Source organism: Meriones unguiculatus, chromosome 3 (genome assembly GCF_030254825.1).
Source record: "Meriones unguiculatus strain TT.TT164.6M chromosome 3, Bangor_MerUng_6.1, whole genome shotgun sequence".
Lineage (NCBI taxonomy): Eukaryota > Metazoa > Chordata > Mammalia > Rodentia > Muridae > Meriones > Meriones unguiculatus.
Genome location: NC_083351.1, coordinates 181,000,330 through 181,012,449, shown reverse-complemented (window position 1 = coordinate 181,012,449; position 12,120 = coordinate 181,000,330). Strand labels below are relative to the sequence as shown.

Here is a 12,120-nt window from a genome sequence, read left to right as displayed (position 1 = left end):
CCCCTTTTTGATCTTGTTTCCTCATCTCCGTTCTAGAATAAGAGGGTTCCACTGACCCACTGGATTCAGTTCTGTGCCATCTACTGAGCAACTCCTATGTGCCGGTCAACAACGGAAGAAAAGATGGAGTACTGGAGTATGCTAAGGCCTCCACTCGCTCCCAAGGAGCTTGCAGGCTTTCGGGGAGGCAGAACTAGCTGTCTGGCGCGCCATGCTAGGGATGAGCACCTTCCTCTAGCAAGCACAATGTGGGCAGGGGCAGCAGCCTCAGAAAAGGTGTCTCAGAGAGGTGCTAAGCCTGGATGACCTTCTGGAGACTAAAGCCATCAGGGACACTGAAGGTGTCCAGGAGCAGCCTGCCCATGGAAAGGATTTTGGGAGGAAGGAATACTTCTGCCCATGTAGCCAGGAGAGCCTGGAGAACCAAGCTGTGACTCAGGCCTTATTTATGCCCAAGACCACTGGATAGTCTTTCAACAAGACTGCGACCACCCAGCCTTGCCAGTCCTTCCCAACCAGAATGGTCTGTCATTGAAAACAAAAAACAAAAAAAAAACCAGTCTGAGCCAAATGATTGTGGCGGGACCTCCCAGCACGACTGCCCTGAACGCAGACATCAACTATGTAATCTCAGGCAAGATTAGCTTTTCTAAAACCCAATATCTTCATCTATAAACTGGGTAGAGCAGGAGTCTGTTCTTAAGGGGGTGACATACTTTGTCAGGGTCTAGTGAGGATCAAAGGAGACAACAAAGGTCAAGGGTTAAATTCTATGCTTGGTTCACAGTATGTTTGGTAGATGACCTAGCACTACCATGCTAGAAACAAAGACTACACTTGAACCAAAGACTTAGGAATGGCTGAGGGGGACTGACTGGCTGAGATACTAGCTTGAGGGAAAAAGAAAGATAAGATAGAGCATAGAGGCAGGTTGTTCTCTGTTCCTTAAGAGTTTAAAAAGAGAAGAAAGATAGCTGTGTCTGAGAGCGAGGCAGTGAAGGAGGCGGTCCTGCCCTTAGCCAGGCCAGCAGTAGAGGGAAGGAGAGAGGGAGGGAGGGAGGAAGCCTAGCAAACAGTGGAGCTGGAAAAAAGAATGCACTGCAGGGAGGCGGGGAAGGGGGCTGAGGCTGAAATCTGATCCCTTTCATTTCCAGTTACTTAAGGCTGAGGATTTAAACCAGCAGATTAGGGAAACCTGGGCCCAGATCCTGGCAGAGGCAGGCCCTCTTCTGCCCTCCACTGGGCTTGGGTTAAAATCTCCTATCTTCTGCACCCACCCCTGCCTCTGGCACCATTCCTCTACTGCCAGGGTCCCCCATGATGGTCATGATGATCCTGTTGAAAGCCAAACTGAGAAGGGGGGGGAGGTATAGGCCTCCTGAGAGCTTGTCTTAGGAGCTCAGCTCTGCCTTTCACACCAGACTGTCAAATCCTGTGGAAATAGATCTGTTTTTTTCAACCTGGGCTACCACTTAGGAAAACTAATGTTCTACTAAAGTGGCAAATACTCCCTTAATTGATCCCAAAAGCACTCTTCCTCAATGGATGGGCAAGATGTCTGCCTTCTGCATCTCCTGGAAGCTCATGGGTGACCTTTCTTACTTCTGTCTCTCAAGACACCTTTGAGTCCACAAAGGACAACGGACTAGGCCTCTTACCAGCTGCACAACACAGGTTAAGTCACCTAACTGCTCAGAAGCTTTTGTTGTCTCATTTACGTATGAAATGAGTCTGTTTAGGGAAGACAGAGCTGGGACCCCTCGGCCATCTCCAAAGTGCATGCTCACTGTGGGGTTCTCATGGTAGGTATGCATCTGCCTGGCAAGCCTGCCTGTGCTTCTACTCTGCAGAACCAGAACCTTCTTGGTGCCTTGGAGCTGACTGCAAATAGTAAGAGCTTTGATGGCAAAAGTCAAAGGGGACGTTAGTAATAATAATAATAATAATAATAATAATAATAATAATAATACATGTACAAATAAGTATCACCATTTGCAAAAGGTCCATGTAGTTCTGGCTCCAAAAGGGCCAAAGACTCAGGCATGACAGCTCATAGGAGAGATGAGCTTCAAAGGACCCAGAGCCCAAGACACAGAAATGGGATCCAAGAACACACAGGCGTCTAAAAGGGGCACTTTGTATTCAAATCTCACAGATGGCCTCTCAACAATAAAGCGGTTGTGCTCCCATCCTCCAGGCTCCTGGGCCAAAGACACCACCCAAGACAATTGGCCCACCAGGAAAGAGGTCATTGTGTGCTTCTTAGCATGATTTATGTGGCAGGGAGGAGCCCGGCCATGTTTCCCGTGATTATGACTCTCAGAGGCAAGGTTGAGAGTTTGTTCGTCCTCTTGAACAGCTGGGATGGACTGAAGAGCAGTGGCCACCACGTCATATTTCATCTTCTCAGGTCCATGACACCAAATTAATTGTTGCATTGATTCATGAGGCAAGACAGCCATTGGTGCTCACCACAGTCACTGGGATAGCTAGCCCAGGACCTGCCAGGAATGCCTGTTCTCTTCCCATCAGCCAGCAGGCCTGGGAGCTTGATGGGAGGATCTATTCTACTCAGGAGCTGATTGGGGAGAACGGCCCAAACCCCGGGATGGGTGTTATGTTCAGACCCTCTGTTTTTCTGAGCCAGAAGCTCTTGTCTTCTACACCTATCAGACAGAGGTCAGTCCCTAGACCCAGAAACAAGACTGTTGATTTCCCAGACAGGAGACTGTCCTGAGCTTCATGTCCCCTTAAGGTCATGATGTAAGAGAATCAAATGAAATCAAAGTGTAGTTTGCTGTCTGCACAGACCTGGCTGCTCAGATTCACCCTGCAGGCTGATCATTGACTAGCAGCATGGTGCTCCACATTCCCTGAACCACACCAATCAGGGCCTTTCCTCTCTGGGTTGGGTATTAGCCCGATGCCTGCAGATTCACCCCATTCCCTCATTAGAATGATGAGACAACATGTCTCGTTTTCCCTAAGTTGGAAGGTAGGTAAGGAGAAAACATGGGATGTACTCTCTCCTAGGCCACTATTTAGGGTTTCAGGTGGCCCTGGCAGTTTAGCAAACTCACAAGAGCACAAGAATGTTCCCCAAGGTCCCACATGACTAAGGTCGGAGGCTTCCCTGCCCTTGGCCATCACTGCAGCTTTTTGTCTCTGAGCCCCCAGTACCCAGACCTTCACACACTCTCTAGCGTGTGGCCTGTGTCCCTCTGATTCACAGCCTTGGGGTTCCATCCTTCCTGATCTCTGCAGTTAGAATGCAGAGCCCCAGCTGGGTGGACGGTGGGCCCAGCTCTTATCAGTGTGCCTGGGAAGGCTTCCTTTCACCTTGTTTCTGTGAAGGTTGCTGAGCTATATCTAGCCTTGGCCCCTGGTCTCTGGCCCTTAGAAGCCCCACAGAAAGCAAAAACAGCGGTTCCCAGAGTGCACGTCCCCTGCTTCCTTCCAGGCCCCTTGGCATGAGAAGTAGAGCAAATACGGGTGATCTCTACTGAGCCTGGGGACAGGGGAACTGTGAACCTTCCCACCTTGGGAAAACTAAGCTTTACTGTTCCAATGCCCGAGGACCTTCCCAAAAGCTCAGCACTGGGCCTAGCTCTGGCCTAGTCAGAAGCATCTTTATGACGGAGATCTCAAACCTCACACCACTGAGACAGCAAGACCCAGGGGAATATGAGAGAAGGTGGGGGTGAGCAAATCAGCCGATTCTTATCCCAGAGGCTAGCATTCCAATACCTTCCAGCCCAGCCACCTCTAGAATGAGTCTCCATCGTCCCTCGCCTGAATACCAGCAGAGGGGCCCTAGCCAGTCTCACAGTCCCCTCCTCGCTGCAATCTGATCCTGTAGACATGCACCCAAGGGGCCTGTGACTCCCTTCCTCAAGCTTTTCCATGGCTCCCTACCGTATGTAGGAATCAACAAAGCAAGCGGCACCCACACCCTGAATAGCGTGGCCGGGCTCTATGTCCCTCCCCACACAGCTGCAGCCACACTGGCCTCCCTCTAGTCCTCAACACACCACGCTCCCTCCTCCTCGTCTCTTCCTGTGCTGTTTCCACTGCCTGGGATGCGCGCTCCGGAGCCCTTGGTTGGCTAGCTCCTTTCCAGCTGACAGGCCTCAGCTTAAGCTGTGGCTTTCCTTGTGATACCCCACACATAGCAACTAGACACGATGCCCTGTCTGGAGACATCTGAGATGCTTCTGTACAGACTTGTCCAGGATGTGGTCATGCATCGGCACTGGTTTATTTAGTGTTCTCTCCCTGTCAGGACAGGGAGGGCTGGGATCTTGAGGAGAGCAGAGCATCCTACACGTACACTAGCACAAAGGAATTGTCCCCTGGTTATCCACTGAATGAAGAAGAAGGAAGTGTGTCCGGGTGAAACAGGAGTGGGAAGGGGTGAGATTTCTTCTGGCAGGAGTGGGTCACAGGCATTGTCCTCCATTACAGGGACCTCTCCCTCTTTCCTGCTGTGCCCGGGAAGGTGCCCAGGTGCCATTTAGCCTCCTTCTGCTTGAAGGGAGCTTGCTTCGGAGTCTTCTGCATCCAGAACTTCCTGGTGCCAGTGTGTACAAACCCACAGGGTCTCTCACACCACTGTTCCTCCTGTTGCCAGTCCACACATACCCTTGGGACCACTCCCTCCAGATGACCCTAGGCCCACCATCTTGGTCTTTCGTTTTGGGTCCAGTTGAGATGAGGTTACTGTGTGGTAGGGAAAGCCCCAAAAGGGTTAAGTTACCAGAAGCATAGTCCCGCCCTTGGGCTTGCTCAGCCAATCAGAGTCTGTCTTGGTGAGGTAAAGCTTCTATCCTGGGTGGCACTGATGGAGGTGACTGGCACCATCTCCTGATGGAGAGAGCCGTAAGCGTGAAGTTTCTGTGGAACCAGACAGAACTGGAATTAGCTCGCTGTCCACTCTGACCAGGACTGCCTGAGTCCACAACCTGCCTGTGCTTCTTCCTAAGACACTCAAACAGTCCCTGGCATCTCCGAGACCCATCTCTAGCTGTCCTGGAGGAGATGACAAGGTGGCACACATCTCAATGTCACATCTGGAAGTCATACCACCAGAGAAAACCCAGGAGGCTTCAGTTTCCCTGCCTGGGCCCTGAAATCTGGCAGGTGGCTACCAGGAAGCGTCAGGAAATAGTTGTTACGTGAGTCGGAGCACCAAGTAAACAAGCAAAACCATTAAATCGTCCCACACAGTCACACTGAAAGACAGGGACACAGCGAGTCTCTGTGACACAGAGAGTCACAGCAGGTAGTTCACTGGGGGCCTCCTGCCCATGCCACAGCACCTGAACAGCCCTGCTGACCCTCGCAATAACCCTGCTGTCGCATCTCTGTCGCTGATGAGAAACCTTTCCTCGGGGAGGCTAAGTGGTTTTCCCAATACCACAGGTCTATGCAATCATTTTGAACTATCTGTTTCCATCTGTCTCCATCCCCAGCCTGCGGTCACAAAGGAATGTGACGAATCCCTCCAAAGAGCCCAGGATCCACCTGAGAACAGGGTTCCATGCACCCTTCTCACCCGCAGGCCCCTGAGGACTGAAATGAGACTACTCTGTTCAGAAGGTTCTGGAGCCCAGGCCAGAAGTGCCTGGATGGGTGACGAGTGGGAGGTTCACTGCTGACCATGAATGGATAGTCAGGACCCCCGTGACAACTCTCAGGTCTGCAGGCATGGCTTCTGATGCTCGGATCACCACTCCAGTGGCCTCATCATCCATCCCCAATTACAAGTCCATAGCACTTGGATGAGGTGCCATTCATCTCCGTGACCCCAGAGAATCTAAAGCAGCCTCAGGCACAGAGGACACATTCATCGTGTGTGTTTGATCAAATAATCAAAACTGTATAGATCAGCCAGTCCCTGGCCGCTTTAAGCCTCACTGGCCACAGCAGGGACCAGCTCTGAGTGGATCTAATGAGAAGCATCACAGTAGAGCTGGGAGTGTGGCACGGGGAGCCTGGCCCATGTTATGAAAAGCGGAAGAAAGGAGGCTGCCCTCCAGGGACATGTAATGAAGCAAGAGAGGGGCAGAGTTTTAAAGAACAAGCATGGGTGCTGAGCAGGAGAAAGAAGCTGGGATGAGACAAGAAGCAGACCGTTTGCTCCCACAGAAGAGAACCCCCGGAGCGCTGGGCACGGAACTCAGTGGTAGTTTACCTCCTTGGCACGCACAAAGCCCTAGGTTCCATTCCCAGAACTGTATAAGTTGAGGAGAGTGGTTCTCGTTTGTAATTCTAGCACTTAGGAGGTTGGGGCAGGAGTGATCGAAAGTTCAAGGTCACATTTAGCTAAGTAGGGAGTTTGAGGCCAGCCTAGGCAACAGCCCCGTCCCAGAGGTGTGAAGAGAGAGGATGGGGAGATGTCGAGCATGAGAATCAGAGCTCGGGAATCCAGCAGCTATGTAAAAAGCCAAGTATGCTGTTTACTCCTGTAATCCCAGTCCTAGGCGGGCTGAGGCAGGCAGAGCCTCTGAGCCCAATGGCCAGCCAGCCTGGTAGAACCAGAACTCCAGTTCTAACGGAAGACCCTATCGCTAAAACTAAGGTGAAAAGCAAATGAAGACACCTGACATAGACCTCTGACCTGCACACAAAGACACACACGCACACGTACACACACACAAACACACTGTTAGGACCCCTACATTGCCAAGCCACAGACCTGCTTCTCCCCTTCCCACACATGTCACAGAAAGTTGGGCAGAACTCTCCTGAGTGTGTTTTCCTAAGAGAGGCAGCTTAGCCCCAGTCGCTGGGCTCTGAAGATCACAAAGCAGAAGGGACCAAGCAGGAGATTTCCGAGACTGATTGCCATAGGTTGTGCTGTAGGTAGTGGCACTCACCTTCTCCAGCCTGCCCTGTGTCCTCCCAGCAAGCAACACCAGTCCTTCTCAGGACAGCATCGTGATAGAGAGGAGCAGGGGCTGGGGTAGGAAGTGGGGAGTCTGACTGTTGCTCTGTGGGCCCTTCTTTTCCCGGAGAGGCCTTGGAATGGGCAGGTTGCTTAGGCACAGTGCCTCAGTTCCGTGGGAGGCAGAGTGTTCGAAGAGAACAGAGGAGACGAGGCATGGCCCTCAGCATCAGTCCAGAACAACCGTCATGCCTAGAAGCAACAGTCAGCTTCCCAGACCTGCTTGGCTCCCCTGCTCCTCCCCCGGAGGACTGTGTTCTCCATGGCCACATTTGCAGCCACCCTACTAGGGCTGAGTCTGGGTGGATGAGAGGTGGGCCCAGTCATTAAAGTTGCCAAAGCATGTCTGGACGGATAGAGGGCTGGACAGGCTGAAATCTACCAGAACTCTTCTCAAGAAGCATTTTGTGAGTGACTCATGAAATTCATTGTTAGAATTCTTCTAGAGGGTATGGTGGAGGTGTGGCTGGGTAGGGCTGAGCAGTGAGACACACACCCCTGTGAAGGACTGTCTCCCAGAGGCCAGGTGGTTCGGTGACTGCCTCCCCAGGAGAGCGGCGACGACGTGTAAGTCTCAGCTACACAGCACGCCTCCAGAGCTGTTGTAGCGCCCAGGCCCTCCTCCAGCCGCCCTTGCATCCCCTAACAGCGCACTCACAGAGCAGGTGTGACAGGCTTTCTAGGCTGTTACCTGCCTGGAATGTCCATGTATCAGGGGTGATTCGGTGGCTGGAACCCTTTCAGGGTCAGTCAGATAAGCCCATTGCCTTGCAGGGCCCAGAGCCTCCCTAAAACAAAGCCTGCCTTTAGGCAATCCTGCATCCCTGGGTAAGCCTTCACTGGTGAGGCGAGCATTGAGAGGCTGCAGCCAACACTCTCCAGAGCCAGAAAATGCTGGAGTCAAAGCGCAAACCATCATTTCCCCCAAACGAGAGGAACAAAGCCTATGGAAAGGAAACAGCAGCATGGTGCTGGCCGGGGTATTGGGGCCTACACTCTGGCTGCAGCCAGAGCAGACCCATCGGGGTAAGGCAGCCTGCTTACTAGTCATGGGGCTGGAGGACTGTGACGATGGGGACCAGCCAGTGCCACCCGAGATGGGGTTGGGAAACAGCGAACTTCGCTTAGTGTTCGTTGAATGAGCGTCTACTACGGACTTGGCGCTACACCACAAACTGTGTATGCTCTCCCACTTAATGCTTAAGCAGTCCTTAAGGGGCACCTACTGATGGAGCCGTCAAAGCACGGGCTAACAAGGGGACTCCCCACTGTTACACTTGCCATCGGCAGCAGGGTATGACTCATCTCTCCCCTTAAACAACAGGGCATCTTTCAAAGTCTAGGATGCTGCAGTTCTCAGACCCTGCCAGTTTGCTGGAGAGAAGCTGCCCACCACTGAAAGAGACTGCCAACAACACTTCCATATGCTCGCTGCCCCCTCAGCAAGCCAGGGCATATGGCTCGGTAGCCCAAACATCAAATAGCAACAAGGCCCACAGGTTGGCAAACTCTGGGCCCCTCTCATTTCCTCTTTCCTGAGACCTGGCAGAGCTATCACCTTGGCAGCTTTTGTAGCCTCCACCCCAAATTCCAAGTGGCCAGCACTTATAGTAAGAAAAGACACCTGAGTGACTCACAACGAGCAAACAACTGTGCCCTGTGGTGGGCACCTGAGTATCAAAGGAGAAGGCTGTGTCCGGTTCCTGTCTCAGCCACTCCCCTGGTACAAAGCTGTACTGGTCCAGTTCAGCCTTCATTGGCCATCTTCAATCTCCCTGATGTTCCAGCTGGCTAGCCCCAGACCTCCACATCCAAAGTCAGTTTCACCTGGCTCTGGCAAGCACCAAACTACAGTAATCTACCACAAACAATCCTCGAATATGTCTACCATGGGCTAATGTTACAAGCAGGGTGTTGCCTCTGGATACAGCCTATCCAAAGGCAGAGGGGGCAGTTAAACCTTGCCATCAGCAAACCAAAGAGTGATTCTGGAAATTGAAGGGCCATGCTCAGTTCGGCTCTGGCTCCCTCTGTAAGCAATGCCAAACCCATTCCACAGACCCATAAGGAAACCCTGAGGGGAGACTTTCAAACATACACCTTTTGCCAAGCCCATTGGCCTGGTCCAGGGGTTAAGCTTAGGATGGCTCCCGGCTCAGATCCAAGGCTCAAAGGTTAGGCTAGCAGAGGGGGAAGGTGGCAGCGGGCTGCAGCCAGCAGCGGCAGCAGGGTCCTTACCTTCTCCTCTGTGGACGATGTGGCCAGCTGTTTCTGCTTGTCGATGTTCTCCAACAGGCACCAGCACACTCTCTTCTTCTGCTCCTGTGAGTAAGCCTCCAAAGTGAATAAGCACTCTGCCTTCTGACGTCAGGAAGAATAGAGAAAGAAATGGGTGGTCAGGGCTGCTCCCTGACTCAAGGGGCTCCAGGGCCCAAGCCCATCCCCTAGGCTCCAGAGGGTGAGGCTACAGCAGGGAAGGGAGCATTGGCTAAGAACAACAAATGCACTCGGATATCTAATGACTGAGGTAGTCAGAGGAGCAGGGAAGTGGGGCCATTTGGGAGCCGTGAGGCCACAGTTTGGATAAAGGAGGGAGGCAGGAGCTCTCTGCGTGGTGGAAGCCTATGAAGAGCTACGGGCCAGAGAGTGAGGTAACCCTTGGGACAGGCAGCACCAGACAGTAGCTTGGGATTGCACAGGAGAAGCTAAAGGACCAAACCCATGAGCTGGTGCTCTCCGTGGGTACCGCCCTCTCTCAAGGCACCCTCTTCGGATCACACGACAAGGTTGGCTGGGATGCATGGACATAGAAACAGACCAGAGCCCCTTCCCAACTTGTAGAATGGGCGGTCACAGGCCCAGCTCCAAGCCTAACACTACCCAGCACCTGAGCTGGGTCTCCCATCAACTGCTATGCCGGATCAGTCTGGCTGTCGTCTGAATCTTGCTGATGACAAACGCCTAGAAGGCCCTCTCCAATTGGGCCTAGCACAGTGCCAAGTAAGTATTGGCTTTGGTAAGCTCTGGCTGCCTAGAACTTCCATGATGACACAGACCCAGGGCAGCTTTGATACAGCGCCAAGCAGTCAGCCCCTGGCGCAGTCAGGACGGTCACAGGGCAGGGTAGGAAGGGTAGATCCGAGAGCGCAGGGTCTTCAGAGCAGTGTTGTCACCGTCCCCCTCCCCCTCCCAGGATCAGAAGACAAATTCTTCTTCACCCTGTTAAGGAGCTAAGAGCACGCTGGGGAGAAAGAGCATGTGTTGACCCAGTCTTTCCATCTTGCAGACCTGGTTTGAATGCCAGCTTTGCCACGTCCTAGCTGCCAACCTCTAGAGAGTCAGAAGCTTTATATAAAATAGAGGCATTGCATCCACACTAGACCTATAAAGCAATAAGGACCGCCATAGGCCCCGACACACAGTAGGGCTGTTAATTCTCAGCATCCAACCCTCAGGAACACCGCCCTTCAGGGCGGGGACAACTCCCGTGCTATGTCCCCAGAATGCTTGCCAGTCTCTCATGCTGCAAAGGACGGAGACGCTTTCTTCCTAAGAGCGCGGCGGGGAGGGAGTTGAGAGGGTGCGCTGTGGCGAGCCCACACTTCCACTTAAAGTCGGGTCCCTCTGCTTCCCAGACCACTCCTACCTGCTGCAGGGCAAACAGAACCTCAGGATTCCTGAGGGGGAAGCCCAATGAGCAGTGAGCCATGGCTCCCTGTTTCACCCTGTTCCCCTGGGGGGTGGGGGAATGAGAATATCCTTTCCAGTTTGGAAATGCCATTTCTCTACAAACATGGCCCAGCCTGAGTCTCCCTGCCCTGTTCTTACCTCACTGCGTGGGCTTCTGAATATCTTCTACCTAATTTATTCACTTTATAATATATTCTGTTATCTGTGATCTCATTTTGATCTGGGCAGTTTCATGAGGAAGCAGAGAGGGTGTGGACTCTTTATTCTTATTTTATTTTTGTGGTGCTGGGGATCAAACCCAAGTTCATGTACACGCTAGCCAAGCACGCTACGGGATTTCATGGTCCTTTAGCTCAGGCTGGCCGGGAGCTCACGTTGTAGTCCAGCCTACCCAAGAACATGTGACCCCCTTGCTACCTCTGGACTGCAGACATGTGCTAGCCTGCCTGGTTGGGGTGTGGATTGTTACTCCTCTTTATGGAAGGGGAAAACCAAGGTTCAGAGTGGCCAAGGAGTTCTCAGCATCTGCAGCCAACGAATTGGAAAGAGACCCTGAGCGGGGAAGAGCCACCTGCTACAATTTCATCTCTGAGCTCTGGGAGAGGCCATTCTGGTGAGGCTTCTCCACCCCATTGCTGGCAGGACTGCGCTGCCTCACAGCCTGGAGGCAACAGGAGTGTCATGCCCCGGGAAGGAGCTGTATGCAGGTCAGGGGGCTCTCTAGCTGTGGTGGTCACTAGCAGCTCCAGCATGGCAAGTCTCTCCCTGGAGAGGCACAGGAGAGCCCCTCGGAGGAGCCAGCTTTCCTACCCCCAGGCCTGCACTGACCTCCACAGCATCAAGTTCTTCGACAGCCATGCCCTGGCATTCCTTCCCAACAGACTTAGGAGGGGGCAGCTGTGACCATTCCATTTTACTGACACCCTCAAGAAACACTTCCTAGGAGGGCCGTGAGACGGCTTTCTTCCCTGAGACAAATACCAGGTCATTTGTAATGATTACATAAAATTCGAACTGCAGCCAGCACCTGAGCCCAGAGCCTCCCAGGGAATCTCCTTTCACAGAGCGGTGTCCCCGGATCAGGGATAGGTGACCTTACAGTCAGTCTCAGCAGCAGAGGGCAGGACTGCTTCTGACAGCTTGAAACGAAATCCTGCTGCAAGGCCTGAGAACCTAAAAAGACTTCCTCCACCCCCAGGCCCCAACGCCTGGTGGGCTGTCTTAGAAGGACAAACCTTTATTGGAAGGAGCCTGAGCTTCCAAGACTGTCTTAGCCAAGAGAGAGAGCCAGCTCCCTGAAGAGACTAAATCCCTACCTGCCCAAATCTGTCCAAACTGTGAGTCCTCATGGCCTGCCTAGCTGGCCCCACATGTGACCCATCTGTCATAATTTCATGTGTGCTTCAATGACCCAGTTAGTTGGTTCTAATTCTGACTTAGGCAATGGGGTCGAAGCAGACTCCAGGGTCAAGTCTGTAAGCCAT

General features: G+C 52.7%; 1 protein-coding gene across 7 annotated transcripts in view; it reads right to left on the bottom strand.

The window, feature by feature from the left end:
• Window positions 1–12,120, bottom strand: part of Rgs3 (regulator of G protein signaling 3) — a 116,154-nt gene that overhangs the window by 40,710 nt on the left and 63,324 nt on the right. For 5 of the 7 annotated variants that reach the window (XM_060381167.1, XM_060381168.1, XM_060381171.1 and 2 more), the window contains one exon: window positions 9,185–9,307. In XM_060381167.1, coding sequence (XP_060237150.1) covers window positions 9,185–9,307 — 123 coding nt within the window. Of the gene's footprint in view, window positions 1–4,234; window positions 4,894–9,184; window positions 9,308–12,120 lie in introns of those variants that run through there. The other 2 variants (XM_060381172.1, XM_021648829.2) reach the window with 1 other exon arrangement.